The 16,389-nt window shown below is 39.4% G+C and overlaps 1 protein-coding gene across 2 annotated transcripts in view; it reads right to left on the bottom strand.

The window, feature by feature from the left end:
• Nucleotides 1–16,389, bottom strand: part of SLAIN2 (SLAIN motif family member 2) — a 236,970-nt gene that overhangs the window by 51,272 nt on the left and 169,309 nt on the right. The window contains exons 5-7 of one of the 2 annotated variants that reach the window (XM_053703984.1): nucleotides 9,754–10,113; nucleotides 8,754–8,891; nucleotides 7,707–7,709 (exon numbers count right to left, since the gene is read on the bottom strand). In XM_053703984.1, coding sequence (XP_053559959.1) covers nucleotides 7,707–7,709; nucleotides 8,754–8,891; nucleotides 9,754–10,113 — 501 coding nt within the window. The remainder of the gene's footprint in view (nucleotides 1–7,706; nucleotides 7,710–8,753; nucleotides 8,892–9,753; nucleotides 10,114–16,389) is intronic. The other variant, XM_053703983.1, reaches the window with a different exon arrangement.

Here is a 16,389-nt window from a genome sequence, read left to right on the forward strand (position 1 = left end):
TCTGGTCAGGTAGACAGGAAAGAGAGGAGGAATCTGCTCTTGGGTGGCTAAATCTTAAAACCCATCTTGTAACCCTGAGCTATGACCTCCAGGACCCATGGATCCTGCACGTCCCTGAACCAAGCGACTGAAAAGAGCGACAGTCTTGCTCTGCTTGGATTTATTCCAGGACTGAGCCAGCTTCCAAGAACTCCTGTTTTGCTCTGGCTTAACAGAGGACTGCTGACATGGGCTTTATCAGAATGAAAATTGTCTTAGACTAGTTCATATTCTCTTGCGGTAGGAGGGCACCCTTACCCCATGTGATAGTGGAGATAATTGAGTCCAGGGCTGGAACAAACAAAATCATTCCCTTAAAGGGGTGGGAAAGAAGTCTAGACTTAGTTCAGCCAGAGCCAGATGGGCCTGAGCAGAAAAAGCTAAAGCCGTAGCATTCATGTGAATAATCTGCTTATTAGCATCACAGATAAAAAAAATAGCAACCCTCAAGGCCTTCTTTCCTGAATAACGTCAAGAGGACCCTCCCCTTCGATCAAATACCGTAAGGAGTCGCACCAGTAGGTAGCTGCTCAAAGCAAATGCGGTTGAAACAAATATCCCGTACGTTGAAACATCTTTCTTAACATAGTTTCCATCTTTTATCCATGGACTCTTTAAACGAAAAGCTATCCTCAATCAGGATAGTAATACGTTTAGCAAGGGTGAAGATAGTGCCATCCCTTTTAAGGATGGAACCTAACAACGCCATTTAGAGTCCAGGACCAGGAACAATTTGTTAAAGGTAGAAGAGGGGAAAAAGGAATCCAATTCTGTCCCATTCATTCTTAATAATGTTTGCCATCTAACAGGCGCAGGGAAGGATAAGGTACCACCCTGTCCTCAAACTCTATCCAATTTAGGAATAAAAGGTACATCAGGTAATTTGGCCTCTCGAACCTCGGAATTAGGCAAAAACGTCCTTTAGAAGAAAGCGCAAATTCCTAAAAACTAAAGTCTGGTTCCTCCGCAGCTGGAGGTTTAGAGGCAGCAGACTCCGACCCAGAATGTTCATACTCTTTAGTCTCAAAGAATTTCTTCCTCAGATAACCCTATCAGTTAAATCCAATAAATTATCTGATGTACTCTGGGAAGGAGTGCAATATGTAACCTTTTACTTGTGGAAGCAGGGCGAGGTTAAGCATTAAAGGCCGCAGACACCGCCATCTGAACTGCGCAGTAACGTCTGGTGAAAAAAAGGCACCCTCCAGATGGAGGATCAGCAATGCTACGGGAAACTGCATATGTAGAGGGATAAGAATGGAGGGTACGCACCTCACTGGACGACAACTCCGCAGAGGTGGACGGCTCAGTGGTATCAAACATGTTTGATATTATTACATTCTCAAGGCATATGGAAGATAATTGAGAGGGCGGATCTAAGGCCTCCTCACAATATAAACAATTCACAAGGGAAGACAGCACTCTCTCCAACCTTTGGAGCACAGAACAGGGACTAGCCAGATCCCAACATCACTGTCAATAATCAAAATACTTCCAGCCTCCAATTTCAAAATACCTTTATTTGCTTACACAGGGTCCATAATACAGCAACAATGTTTCAAACCTGTAATTGCAAAATTGTCCAAATTGGAGGCTGGAAATCTTCTGATTATAGACTCCTCACAATATAAACAGGAATTACTCTTTAAAAATAGAGGGAGTACCCTCTAAAGTAACAGAATCCTCCATCGCTAGTGCAATAACCGGAGAACTATAGAAATAAAACAATCTTATTTTAAAAAACGGCACCTTATACCCTAATGGCTAGGGCACTCATCACCTCCTATGACCCAGACAGTACAGATATTTATGACACCTCTCTGATAAACACCCGGTCAGGAAAGAGAGAATGAATCACATGGTGCACAATGCAGGACCGTCCCTGCTAAGAGAAAAGGTGTCCCAAGCTTGTAAGCTGCACAGCTCTCAAAGTGAAACCTGTAAATTCCATAACAGCCTATGAGCCCTTAACATCTCACACATAAAAGCAGCATAAAATCACACCCCTCTGTCTTCTTGCGTTATTATACATGTATAAAAAAAGAAACAATCTTACCAGAATCTATACCATGGAACAGTAACACGGTTCTTCAGGTTTGATAGATAGTAGCGTTGCATCTCACATGGACTTGAGTGAAGAAAGCATGCAGCAAAACTCGTCAACTCTGATTGCTTATGGAGCTGTTAATATGAGTCGGGATGGTTTAGCAGAAAGACTCTCCCTGCATCTCTGAACTCTAACTTTCATCCATGCTCTCACTGAGAGGCTGACAGGACTACTTAAAACTCCAGTCCGATCTTGAACAATACTACCCTCCATAAGAGAATACTCCAAAATCTTCTAACACTTCTCTGCCAACCTCCTATGATGAAAGGCAAAGAATGACTTGGGTTATGAGGAAGTGGGGTAAGTATTTAAGCCTTTGGCTGGGGTGTCTTTGCCTCCTCCTGGTGGCCAGGTTGAGTATTTCCCACAAGTAAGGAATGCAGCTGTGGACTCTTCCCATATTAAGAAGGAAATTGGCTACTGATAACCACTTTAGTGATCTGTAGCATCATGCTTAGATATTTGCAGTAAACTGAAATACTTCACACAAAAAAAACTGCAAATGATAATACTAAAATAACTGTGCAATAAAAATGAAGGCTTTGGTTTTAAATCCCTATAATAAGTATGGACTAAGTAAATAAAATAAGATGCATGAAATGGTTAAATTTAACTTCATTACATATGTTATACTGGGTGGAACCTCTAAGGGTGTCAGAGAAAAGACCTATCTGTAAAAGGATCAGTGTGGGCAAGTGATTTAGGGCACAAAAGGTGGTTACTTGTGTGGGGATGGAGCAGTAAGATTTACATAAGGCTACATTATAGGGACAAGAAACCCAATTTCTTGCTTTTATGATTTAAACAGAAAATTAATGTAAAAAAAAAAAAAAAAAATCCAATTTGCATCAGTTATAAAATTTACTTAGCTATCTTGGTATCCTTTGTTGAAAGCAGGTAAATAAACATAGGAGTGTGCACATATCTAGAGCAATATAAGGTAGCAGTATTGCAAGAATACTTTTACCAATATATTTGCAGGAGTACTAGATGGCAGCATGCAATTATTCAGACGTGCACGCTAACTACCCAGGTATTAGGCATGGGCTGGGCAAATAGTTGAATATCACTGCAAACAGCTGCATTTTGCTATATTCTTCGACAGATTTATTACTGTAAAACAACACACAAATATCTTGATTAGCTCAGATTTGTGCATTGGACATTTACACTGATAAATCTAGTACCAAAATTAGCTGAAAATCGGTTCGACATTTAAGAGCCAGTAAGAATATTTAGGAGCTAGGCAGTAGTATTTCTTTATAGATAGGCTCCTGTTTTTTTTTGAGCACTGCAGTATTTATTTAGTAAACAAATGCTGAATAACGAATATCTGCCCCTGCCTACTAGGTGTGTTAACGAAGCAAATCTCATAATACCAGTAAATTGGAACCTTTTTTTTTTTTTTTTTTTAAAGTTCTGCCTGAATTAAAAAAGAAAAAAAAAGGTTCATGTTCCTTTAATGGTACCATTCTGTCAAAATTGTTCATGTTACTTTTATTTCAGCAGTAAAACTTGCAATTTTGATCATTTTTAAAAAATCACCTATTATAAACAGATATATATGGAGATGTTAGGGTATCCCGAGCAAAGCTTTCTGAGTTTAAAATCTCCCTTTAAAGGGTCATAAAGCTGCAATGTTTTTTTGTTTTTTTAAATCACACTTTGCACAGAACTTTGAGATTAACCATATCAGAAGAGTAAATTGTAGCTTTACGTCACTGTGAAAATAGCATACTATGAAATGGCACAGTACTATTATAAACTTGATTTTTGAATAATAAACCTGCCTGATAAAATAAACACAAAATTCATGAACGTAAAAATAAATCTTATTACATCTTGCAAATGCAAGTTAATCCAAAAACTATTCAGGTGTTATAAGGAGGCAGCAACACCCCAAATGGAAATAAAATCAATCTAGCCAAAAAAATGTAAATAAACAATATAAGAAGTTAGTTTTGGTCTGAGCTGTAATAATGCCAACAGCTCTACGGTATCCCCCGTAATCGCTTTAGTTTCCGAACCAAGAACCACAGGCACATAAAGCAAAATGTGATTCTGCGCATGCACCAGGTAAACTTGCTAGTAAATTTCATGCAATTAATGTGTTTTTAGTTAAAAAGAAAAAAAAATGTTTTATTATTATCAGTGCTTCAATATTGTTACTTCAGACATAGATATATCAGATATCTTGCATATTTTAATAAATAAATAAAATTCATTTTAATTGAAAAACCATAAACATTTTAATTATGCATGGCTGAGAAATGTGTTGGCTTATATGTAAAGTTGTGGTAACAATACATTTTTACAGACTTTAGAAATTGCTGTTGATGCTACCAGTTGTTAAAAAGGACAATGTATGTTTCAGTCATATGAAAGAGCAAAATTTAAGCCTTTTTTTTTCCAGAAAAAAAATCTAAATTTAAACAGTATCAGCTGTGCACTTCCTGCAAATGCCCATTCTCTGGTAAGTACTTTCTGCTAAAGCCCATTCTCTGGTAAGTACGTTAAGCTAATTCCCATTCTCTGGTAAGTACTTTCTGCTAATGCCCATTCTCTGGTAAGTACTTTCTGCTAATGCCCATTCTCTGGTAAGTACTTTCTGCTAATGCCCATTCTCTGGTAAGTACTTTCTGCTAATGCCTATTCTCTGGTAAGTACTTTCTGCTAATGCCTATTCTCTGGTAAGTACTTTCTGCTAATGCCCATTCTTTGGTAAGTACTTTCTGCTAATGCCTACTCTCTGGTAAGTACTTTCTGCTAATGCCCATTCTCTGGTAAGTACGTTAAGCTAATGCCCATTCTTTGGTAAGTACTTTCTGCTAATGCCCATTCTTTGGTAAGTACTTTCTGCTAATGCCCATTCTCTGGTAAGTACGTTAAGCTAATGCCCATTCTCTGGTAAGTACATTAAGCTAATGCCCATTCTCTGGTAAGAACTTTCTGCTAATGCCCATTCTCTGGTAAGTACTTTCTGCTAATGCCCATTCTCTGGTAAGTACTTTCTGCTAATGCCCATTCTCTGGTAAGTACTTTCTGCTAATGCCCATTCTCTGGTAAGTACTTTCTGCTAATGCCCATTCTCTGGTAAGTACTTTCTGCTAATGCCCATTCTCTGGTAAGTAATTTCTGCTAATGCCCATTCTCTGGTAAGTAATTTCTGCTAATGCCCATTCTCTGGTAAGTACTTTCTGCTAATGCCTATTCTCTGGTAAGTACTTTCTGCTAATGCCTATTCTCTGGTAAGTACTTTCTGCTAATGCCTATTCTCTGGTAAGTACTTTCTGCTAATGCCTATTCTCTGGTGTGCACTTCCTGCTAATGCCCATTTTCTGGTAAGTACTTTCTGCTAATGCCCATTCTCTGGTAAGTTCTTTCTGCTAATGCCTATTCTCTGGTAAGTACTTTCTGCTAATGCCTATTCTCTGGTAAGTACTTTCTGCTAATGCCTATTCTCTGGTAAGTACTTTCTGCTAATGCCTATTCTTTGGTGTGCACTTCCTGCTAATGCCCATTTTCTGGTAAGTACGTTAAGCTAATGCCCATTCTCTGGTAAGTACTTTCTGCTAATGCCCATGTTTAAATGCTGACATTTCAATGAATCTCTTTGGAGTAAAGTGTCTATTTAACAAAGAGTATTGCAGCTGTAACTGAAATGCAGAGCATTTACATTTTTTTTTTTATATTTAAAGTTTTTATTGAGGTTGTGCGAAAACAGTACAACATATATGAAACATCATATCCTTGCAGCATACATAAATGGTACATCTCCGTTTAACAACTTTTGCGCAGTTACAAAGACATAATTCTCCAAGTAAATAATCTTATAGAGAAAAAAACAAACAAACATTGGAACCTCTTTTCTTTTTCATAAGCTAAAATGAGCAATTTAAGTGGTCACATTAGGACCTATAGACTTAGAATAGCTTAGTAGTTGGTTTTTAAATGGTAGCAATAGTGAAAATATCATTTTGCGATATAACTAGCACTGTAAAATACTATATGTTAGTGTATTGAGCTAGATACCCGAGCAGTCTTGTTACGCTAGGCATAGAGGACAAGGTCAACTTTATATTATACTGCAAGGGTTATTAGTAAAAAACAAAACAACAAACAAACAAAAAAGACTAAAGTTGGGGTGCGGCACAGGGCAGATAGGCCGCGTAGTTAGACCTCCTACAGAAGGAGGTTTATTATGGAGAGTGGGGGGGGGGAGGTGATAGAGTGAGTATAATAAATAAAATATATAGCTTAGGGACTAAGAAGCTCATTGAAGTTTAGGAGAGGGGGCGATTAAAGAAATGCGAGAGATAGGAAATGATAAGTAGACAGACTTTAGTGTTACAGGGCAACCTAGTCATACATAAAGTCTCATGAACATATTGGTTAACAGGGGAAAAATAAGAGCGGACTGGTGACATATTAGATCAGTGGTGTATCTGGCATAACAAAGCTTAGTTCTAAACTTTACAGAGCCGGCATGAAACAGAAACAGAGAGCATATAAAGATACATGACTAAACATCTATAAAAATTAGAAAAGTGAATTATTCCAGGAGTCATAGGTTAAGGGGGTCAAAAACATTAGGATGACTCCCTGTTAAAAGGAACATACAAGCTGACAACTTTAAGGCATGAATAAAATGTCATCAACATGTCCTAGAGCACCGCAATTTCTAACATTCACATGTGGCTCATTAAAACAGTCAAACAAGAAATGAAAAATAAGCATGCTTTTAGCATATTGAACTTCAGGGCAGTAAGACAACCAGTACTCTAGAGATTGAACCATATAACATTACAAGTGTAACTAGTCCAACATAAGCACAAAGGTCAGGAATACATCATTTTCGCATGCTCATGTATCAAGATCTATATCTGTATTGATCTATATAGGCACATCTAGGTATATGAGAGTTCTGACTTGACTATCGTGCTCATAGTAATCTTAAATGCTAGGTACCTGCCATCTTTAAAAAAATAAAGCTATATGGGTCACATGCTGGCAGTACCTCAGTAAGTAGATTGTTGTTCCAATCCCATAACCTGCTGGAATGAATAAAGTTACACTTATATTGCGCACACACATATTGAAACAAATGGGCTTTAAACTATAGCAAACGCTCCATAAAGGGCAATCACATAGAAGTGCATTGTAGTCCATATAGTGAGGAATATAGTTCCCAAACCTGCCGACACACTAAACGTTCAGTATTGTCACATTTGCTGATGTCCACTATGTTTACAGCATCATGGCATGCCCTATTAATTGCAGCTTTATCCGTCAGAAATTGTGTCAAGATGTCAGACCAAAGTATAGAAATTTCTGTTGCAGTGGGAAGACCATGTTAGCAAGACTACTTAACCAATTCCGGCCCTCTCAGTGTAGGAATGAGGGCTCTCCTCAACCGCTTCAAAAGACTTATTCCAGAACAGACGGAGCAAGCACCGCTGTTCCCATGTGCGAAAGAGCTGGATAGGGAGGCAGTTAGTGCTAATGGCGTCAAGGCCTTTTACTTGCCCGGGAGATTCCTGACTCACAGCAGCCATTAAACCGGCTAAGCGGATGGAATCCTCCTCCATGTAGTGCTGCCGGACCGTGCTGGTAAGCAAGAGCTTAACGCTGATCTCCACAGCCTCCCGATATGTCCCGGATCCAGTAAATGTAGGGCTAGAGATATGAGAGGGAAGCTGGGGCCCCGAAGCATCCCCCCACTCAGTGTCTACCTCATTTTGATCCGGAGACTTTATTAGCAAGCTCTCGCGCTGCTCCTCCGATTCCCCAGCTCCATCTAGGGCGGCAGTAAGCTTGTTGTGGTGGTGAGTCAGTAGTTTGTTGATTTCAACAAATATCCCGTGAACAGCAGCCATAGTAACTGCGTGTCTATCGGTGTGAGAAAATGTCTGCCGCCTCTGTAGATACAGAGCAGGATTCCCAGGCGTAGTCCACAAGATTTAGCAGAAAATCAAAATTTTGTAGCTTCCAAGCAGTTATAGGAGTAGACCCACTATGGTATTAGTTCACGCTGTGCCAACAATTCATTTTTAAGTCATATTTAGGTAAAATTATGCAGGAGCTCTAAAGATCTGCGTCCTCTCCTGTGCTCTGTTGGCTCCGCCCCCCCAGAGCATTTACATTTTGAATTGAAGCTCAGAGAACTTTTTATTGCACGGTCAATGACTTTACATGCTACAAGCCACTGCCTGAGCAGACACACATGCTGGTGCATTTAGATATGCTTCACATGCACATGCACAGTACAAGCATTCACTGAAAACAGAAGTATTATTACTAATACAAACATATTGCAAACAACGATCTGTTCACAACTGATACACACTGATGTACATTTTCAATCACTAATGGAATTTTCCTTTAAAGATTACTACTGGAACAAATCACATTTTTTAATCCTTTTTTCAAATGCTAGTGTTTTAGTTCCCCAGTGAAATATATAGTGCTGCATAAAACGCAAGTTTGGGGAGAAAAAAAAAATAACTGTGTGGAAATATACAAGTTGTTCCATCAACACCACCTTTCACAAGCTCGTGTACTAAGCGTTGCTATAATCTGTCTCACAGTTTACAGGTTATGCACTTACTGGAAGTAACAGGTGCACGAGATGCTGATCCATTTGGCATCTGTAAGTTTGAATCACAACTTCTGCTGTTTTTCACAGCCTCTGCTGTTTGAATACCAGTTGCCCTGGTGAGATTTGGAAGACTACGTCGCAGTTTCTCTGTGCAATTACAAAAAAACAAGTAAAAGAAAAAGAAAAAAAAAGGACTTTATATTTCTTTTTCTAGTGACACATACTACTCAGATGGCAATGACCATTTAAATCTATAGTTAGACAAATATAAGGTGCTTCACCCTGTACAATATTCTAAAGCACAATAGTATGAATATTTTATCAGTAGTCTTAAAAGATTATTATTAATTCCAGAATTATAAAATATTTTTAGAGCAGTGTGTAAAACCAGGTACTCTACTGCTAAATAACGGTGTCCATGACTGTTTTAGCTCTTGTGCTGCGGTAAAAATAATTTTTTTTTCAACCCAGAACTTTAGTCTTACAATAGAATTTCATCTAGAGTTCTCATCAGGAACTAAGTGAACCGTATGAAAGGTAGGAGTGAAGTGCCCTTTCTACGCAGATGCCTGCAGCTGAGAGAGTTTGTCCATGCATCAATGTCTTTGTACTCCTCAGGCAGAAGGATGTCAAAAATATTGTCGGCTTCAGAAACCAATGTTTTTCTCAGCAACAGAAATATCTTAGCCATGTAAAAATGAGATGTTCTCATCGACATTCACAATACTGAGGCAGCCTGGTAAGACTACCTAAGTGTAAGCTCAGAAATACCATCAAATTGTGTATGTTTAGGTTTAAAATGCATAACAAACATAATATACTATTTTGTTTAAGCAGAGAGACTAACATTCACATGTTGCTCAATTATGGATGCTTACATCTAAACACATTGTGCACATGCAGGAAATGGAATGCTATAACAGTTTCAATTAACTTGTAGTCTGTAAGAAACTGATCATATTCTAAGATTCCTGTTGCATCATAGATGTGCATGATGAGCTTAGCTTACCTTCATTTTTCACCACGTTTGTCTGCAGATCTGTTGTGTGACCCTGAAGTGAAAGGCGAGGTTGTTGCAAACGACTGATCATAGGCTGGGGAGAAGATCCTCTGTAATCCAGACTTCGGGCTGGAGATCTTGATCGTGGGGAGTTTCGTGGTGAATGTCTAGGGGAAGGTCTTGGCGAGTGGCGTGGAGAGGGGGAAAACCTGTTCACAGACAAGTGCATTGTATGAGGAACTGCTTCCTCTTCATCTTCTAAGCTATGAGAATCAAGTTCCTGATCACTATATGTCCCACGCCTCATGGAATTGCAGGATGAGCCTGAGCTACGTCGTGAAGCAGATGCTGCATACTCCTGTCGAAGACCTTAAAGAACAGAAGAAAAAAATGTATTCAGCATTTAGTGAGACACTCATATTTGGAAAGAAGTTTACTTAGAATATGGTGTGCTTAAAAAGGTTCACTCAAAACCACAGCACAATTATTTCTACTGCACATACAGATTAAGAAGCTAAAAATGAACACAAGCCCTGTAATTGTTAGCTAACGAATAATCATGCAATAAAAAACATAACACAATAAATTAAGGCATTAATGAGTGTTACACTGCATCTCTTTTATGGTTTCTATACATTCTTGGAAATATAAAAGCTATTAATAGCAAGCTTTTTATTGCCCTATTTATATAAAAAACAAATGTCCATATAGACATTGATAGATTTTGCAAAGCACTCAATTCTATTCATTAGAATAGGAGAGGCACAAAGACTAAATAGATCTTTTAAATAAACTGGACAAAGATTGACAAATCACTAAAGAAAAAAAAAACCATAATACTTACCACATGCTGTCAACAGCAATTGGAAAGTTGATGGTAGCAAATTGGTTAGGAATAAATAAATTATATTCCTTTGGCAAAATGGGTCAAAAGAAGGACTTGACAGGCTCAGAAAAGTCAAAAATAGTGAGATATCTTGCAGAGGGATGCAGCACTCTTAAAATTGCAAAGCTTCTGAAGCGTGATCATCGAACAATCAAGCGTTTCATTCAAAATAGTCAACAGGGTCGCAAAAAGCGTGTGGAAAAAGCAAGGCGCAAAATAACTGCCCATGAACTGAGAAAAGTCAAGCGTGCAGCTGCCAAGATGCCACTTGCCACCAGTTTGGCCATATTTCAGAGCTGCAACATCACTGGAGTGCCCAAAAGCACAAGGTGTGCAATACTCAGAGACATGGCCAAGGTAAGAAAGGCTGAAAGACGACCACCACTCAACAAGACACACAAGCTGAAACGTCAAGACTGGGCCAAGAAATATCTCAAGACTGATTTTTCTAAGGTTTTATGGACTGATGAAATGAGAGTGAGACTTGATGGGCCAGATGGATGGGCCCGTGGCTGGATTGGTAAAGGGCAGAGGGCTCCAGTCCGACTCAGACGCCAGCAAGGTGGAGGTGGAGTACTGGTTTGGGCTGGTATCATCAAAGATGAGCTTGCGGGGCCTTTTCGGGTTGAGGATGGAGTCAAGCTCAACTCCCAGTCCTACTGCCAGTTTCTGGAAGACACCTTCTTCAAGCAGTGGTACAGGAAGAAGTCTGCATCCTTCAAGAAAAACATGATTTTCATGCAGGACAATGCTCCATCACACGCGTCCAAGTACTCCACAGCGTGGCTGGCAAGAAAGGGTATAAAAGAAGAAAATCTAATGACATGGCCTCCTTGTTCACCTGATCTGAACCCCATTGAGAACCTGTGGTCCATCATCAAATGTGAGATTTACAAGGAGGGAAAACAGTACACCTCTCTGAACAGTGTCTGGGAGGCTGTGGTTGCTGCTGCACGCAATGTTGATGGTGAACAGATCAAAACACTGACAGAATCCATGGATGGCAGGCTTTTGAGTGTCCTTGCAAAGAAAGGTGGCTATATTGGTCACTGATTTGTTTTTGTTTTGTTTTTGAATGTCAGAAATGTATATTTGTGAATGTTGAGATGTTATATTGGTTTCACTGGTAAAAATAAATAATTGAAATGGGTATATATTTGTTTTTTTTTAAGTTGCCTAATAATTATGCACAGTAATAGTCACCTGCACACACAGATATCCCCCTAAAATAGCTAAAACTAAAAACAAACTAAAAACTACTTCCAAAACTATTCAGCTTTGATATTAATGAGTTTTTTGGGTTCATTGAGAACATGGTTGTTGTTCAATAATAAAATTAATCCTCAAATAAACAACTTGCCTAATAATTCTGCACTCCCTGTATATCTATATATATATATATATATATATATATATATATATATATATATACACATATATACACATATACACACACAATGCCCACCCAAATGAAATGCTGTGCCCCCTCAAAAAATATGGATATGATCATACGCTTTAAAAATAATAAATAAAATAATGAATTGTTATGTAATGCTGCATGCTAGGGGCAGAGTTAGCTGCCAAACTGTGAGGTCGCATCATGCATCTGCAAGGAGCTCCGTGTCTTAACCTCTAATTTGGAATTGGAAGTTAGAGACTTTTTGGACTTGACTTTAACCCTATAAATTTTACCTAACTATTGTGAGTTACTCATTTTCTTAAACAATAGACCATGATAAGAATATGATTGTATCATATAAATATAAGTCTATAAATGGCTACTGGCTTCTATTGACACCTCAAAAGTGCACTGTGATCTTAGGCCTGGCCTAAAATCACAGTGCACTTTTGAGGCGTCGCTAAAAGCCGGTAGCCATTTATAGACTTATATTTATACGATACAATCATATTCTTATAGGTTCACAGTACATAGGTTGTATTAAGTAGCCTGATATCCTTTAGTTATTGTGAAACGGGTATAGCTAAATCTAATCTACAAAATGACCAGTACCTGAAAACGTAGTATCCTCACTGCTATTGCAAGCAAAGGGGTTCATTGCATTGGAGGTTCGGGGTGCATGGCTGTTTAGGGGACATGATTTAGATTTGAGAATGAGTTTAAGGGTTTTGGATCATGGTGATTAAGGGGTGATTTTTTTAACGAGCTATTGCACTGGGGGTCTCAAGTTTAACGGCTCTGTTTTAGTGTTCTAGTGATTAAGCACATATTCTCTAAATGTTAATAGTGGGGGACAAGCCAGCCAGAAGCTACACTTCCCTGTAAAATATGTAGGTCTGCTCTTATTTTGACTGTAAATACATGCCCCCCCCCCCCCATATTTCATTCGTTCTGGAGCCGACCCTGGTCTTAATAGAGGACTAATTAGAAAGAAAAACTGACTAAACATATTTATACATAAAATGTTAATCTTTTTTGCAATACCTTATACATACATATACACACACATATCTATATATCTCTATCTATACACACACATATATATTTTTTACATACATGCAACTAGATTACATGTCTTAATAGAGGACTAATTAGAAAGAAAAACTGACTAAACAAGTTTATACATAAAATGTTATTCTTTTTTGCAATACCTTATGTTTTAAAAAAGTAATAAAAATATCCTATTTCATGAAAATGTTAAAAACTATTAGAAACAGAGATACAAGTCTGTTGGAATGCTAGCAGTGATTTGCAAAGTGTTGCAAGAACCTTTAACATTCTTGACAGTTAATAAATACAGACAATAATATAATTTAGAATCTTGTTTTGTACAGGATATTAATAATGAGATTGATACCCATGGTCACATACAGCCATCCCTCTCAAATTAACCATGAAATATAGGCATTGCTCAATCTGAAAGCTCCTAAAGTGTAGATTAACTGGTTCACTCCAGCACAACACAGGAGTGAAAAAAAAGTCTGCATTGGCAATACCAGATCATTTAAAGGGTCAGAAAAGTGTGTTTTATAAAAAATATTATTTCGTTTGTGAACTGCATTTTTAATATTTTGGAAATGTAAATGTAGTTAAATAATATTCATTACCTTATTTTTTTCGATGATTTTGAAGCAGCCACTTTATGCTGTGGTCTAGCAATAGCCGACAGCCCAGTGAACAAGCAACTGAAATGGGTCCAAGCAATCAACCAATCGTAGCTTGTATTATAATTAGTGTAATGATTATTCAATACGGCAAAGCGCGATCCCATTCGCATGCACAGTAGTGTCACTATAGTAACACGCATATCTCATCAGTGTCAAGCATGTGTGAAACTATTTGCGCTTGTGTATTTCACAGAGCAAGTCTGCAAGCGAATACTCCTCCTACAGAAATCCTAACGAAATTAATCATGGGATTGAATATGAGCCGCTCACGAGGGCTATATGTAGAGCCATCCGTGAATGGGTTTGCATAACGAGGTAAACTGAGGGAGTGCAAAATAGAGAATTTATATATTACATTAAAAAATAACATTGAATTATGAAAAAACAGTTTACTATATGTTTGTTTGAATAGTTGATTTTATTTTTGAAGGTTTACTGCCCCCTTTAAACTTATATTAAACTGAACTGCTCATAAAAGCCTCATATTCTGTGTGATATGTGCACTTCTATAGTCATCTATTTGGTGTAACAAAACATGCCTAAAGGATACAATATTCCCTGTCTAATGCAGACAACTCTTTCACAAGTAGTATGACCCACAACCGTGCAAAAGGGACATTAAAATCAAGGTATTTAGGGGGGTGGAGCTAACCGCAAGAGCGTTCAGACGTGCCTTCTCTGAGCTCTGCCTAAAACAGTGGGGGTTTTTTAATATTTAATTAATAATTGCTAAGCCTATACCTATAAAAACCTCTATAAACAGTAATAGGTGCCTAGGTATATACCCTTTTGTTGGCTGGACTCGCAAAATAACCTTTACTCTAACCCTCTCATCTGTGTGTGGTGGCAGGAAATTCTACTCTCCGGAGGGTCGGGGCTCCGCTCCAAAGATCCTGCATTTACCGACAGCTGGTCAGACTCTACACCAGCCCCCCCCCCCCCCCCTTATTCACCGCTCCGGAGGGCCGTGGATCCGCTCCGGAGCAATCAGCTGCATACCCGGTGCTCAACAAGCACCTTAACAAAACCTCAGACGCCTACCTGATCCTCCTGGAGGTCCTAGGAGCAAGAGCTAAGTGAGGTTTGGGCTCACGTCTGGTTGCGGAGGAGGTCCGGAGCTCGTCTGGGATATTGTGTGTTCGGGTGGGCCACAGGGGCTGACTTTCTTACTTGCCAGCAGTGCTCCACAAAAAGGCGCGAACAGCCGCCATCTTGGGCCTATGCGCCCCCCCCCCCCCCCTCTGGCCGATCCTCTGCTGACGAGTCACCTGATTTTGTGTCTGCTCCTGTTAACTCCGTGGCTTGCCTGCTCGAGGCCATCATCCCTGCACCTCCAACCCCGCACATCACTGCCTGGCGGATACCGGTGTTTACCGGGCACTCACTCAATACTTCGGGGAACACGGCAGCTACCCCTCTTCATTGGGACTAATCTGCTGGAACGAGCTGCATGGCCTTCACCCACGTAGAGGCCACAGGTACTGTTTTTCACAATTTTTTTTCCCCACTCCTGGGCTGCAGCCTGCCTTTCACATCATACCCCCATCCATATAACTGTACCGAGGTGCTCCTCTCCCCTCATCTTAGCCCTGCCAAATCCACTTTTGGGGTATACACAAGACGTTTAAACTTGGATTTTTGGCCCCCAAGGGTGTGCAAAATAGCTGGAAATTAAGAGGAATTCATACAAGTGGGGGTAGCATCTCTGAGGGTTAACTCTTGGCTCTCATCTACTTCAGGCCAATTCAATAACCTACACACTTATCCCCCAGATAGACTCACATTCTGGCTATATTTGGAAGTAATTTATTGTGCCTTTGGGTACATATTCCTCCTATTGTATTACTTTTGCTGCTGTCTTGGCACAAAGTGGAGTGCATTTTTTATATGTTTGCATGTCACATTCTCACATAATTTGTAAATGACGCTCATACTCTGCTAGCCTACTACACTCTGGGTACCTTTTATATTGCAAATCACCCTCCCAAATTTCCCTTTCATATCACACGGGGTAGTAATAATTAGTCAAACCCTCATATAGGCTATCCTGGACTTGAGAAGGTTGCTCACATCACTTACTTTTGCAATATTGGTGCTGCTGCGTCAGCTAATTTGTCCTTGGGCCATTTTACCCAAGTGTAGTGTCAGTATTTTACCTGCCTTAACGCTCTTCCTTTACAGGTTGTCAATAGATGTGTGTTGCCTCCTCAGGTATTCTGTGTTATGTTTGGTTGTTGTAAAATGACCTTACTGTTCCCTAACCACGTGCATGTTAAATTCATACCTGCAATCTAGTTAAGTGTTTTCTTAGGTGCTACCCCCTCAAGACTCACACTTTCCGGCCTAGCTAGTCTAGGCTGGTCACTTCCACTTCCCTCCCCCCCCCCCAAGTTGAGAGGGGACTTTGAGCCCCAAGGTTGCCCACTATTTAACAATATTCTTGGTGTATGTTGCACATTTCATTTACACCATTTGTTTGAGATCATATAAGTGTAACCTTTATGTGATTACCCCTCACCTTCCAGCTCCAGCCCAGCTTGTCTGGGTGGGTCACTTCCAACTTCCTTCTCCCTTCCCTCGGGTCGGGGTCATATCCCTAAGCTCCCTAAGGTGAGGGGCTAGGCAGTAACTTG

The sequence above is a fragment of the Bombina bombina genome, chromosome 2 (assembly GCF_027579735.1).
Source record: "Bombina bombina isolate aBomBom1 chromosome 2, aBomBom1.pri, whole genome shotgun sequence".
Taxonomy (NCBI): Eukaryota; Metazoa; Chordata; class Amphibia; order Anura; family Bombinatoridae; genus Bombina; species Bombina bombina.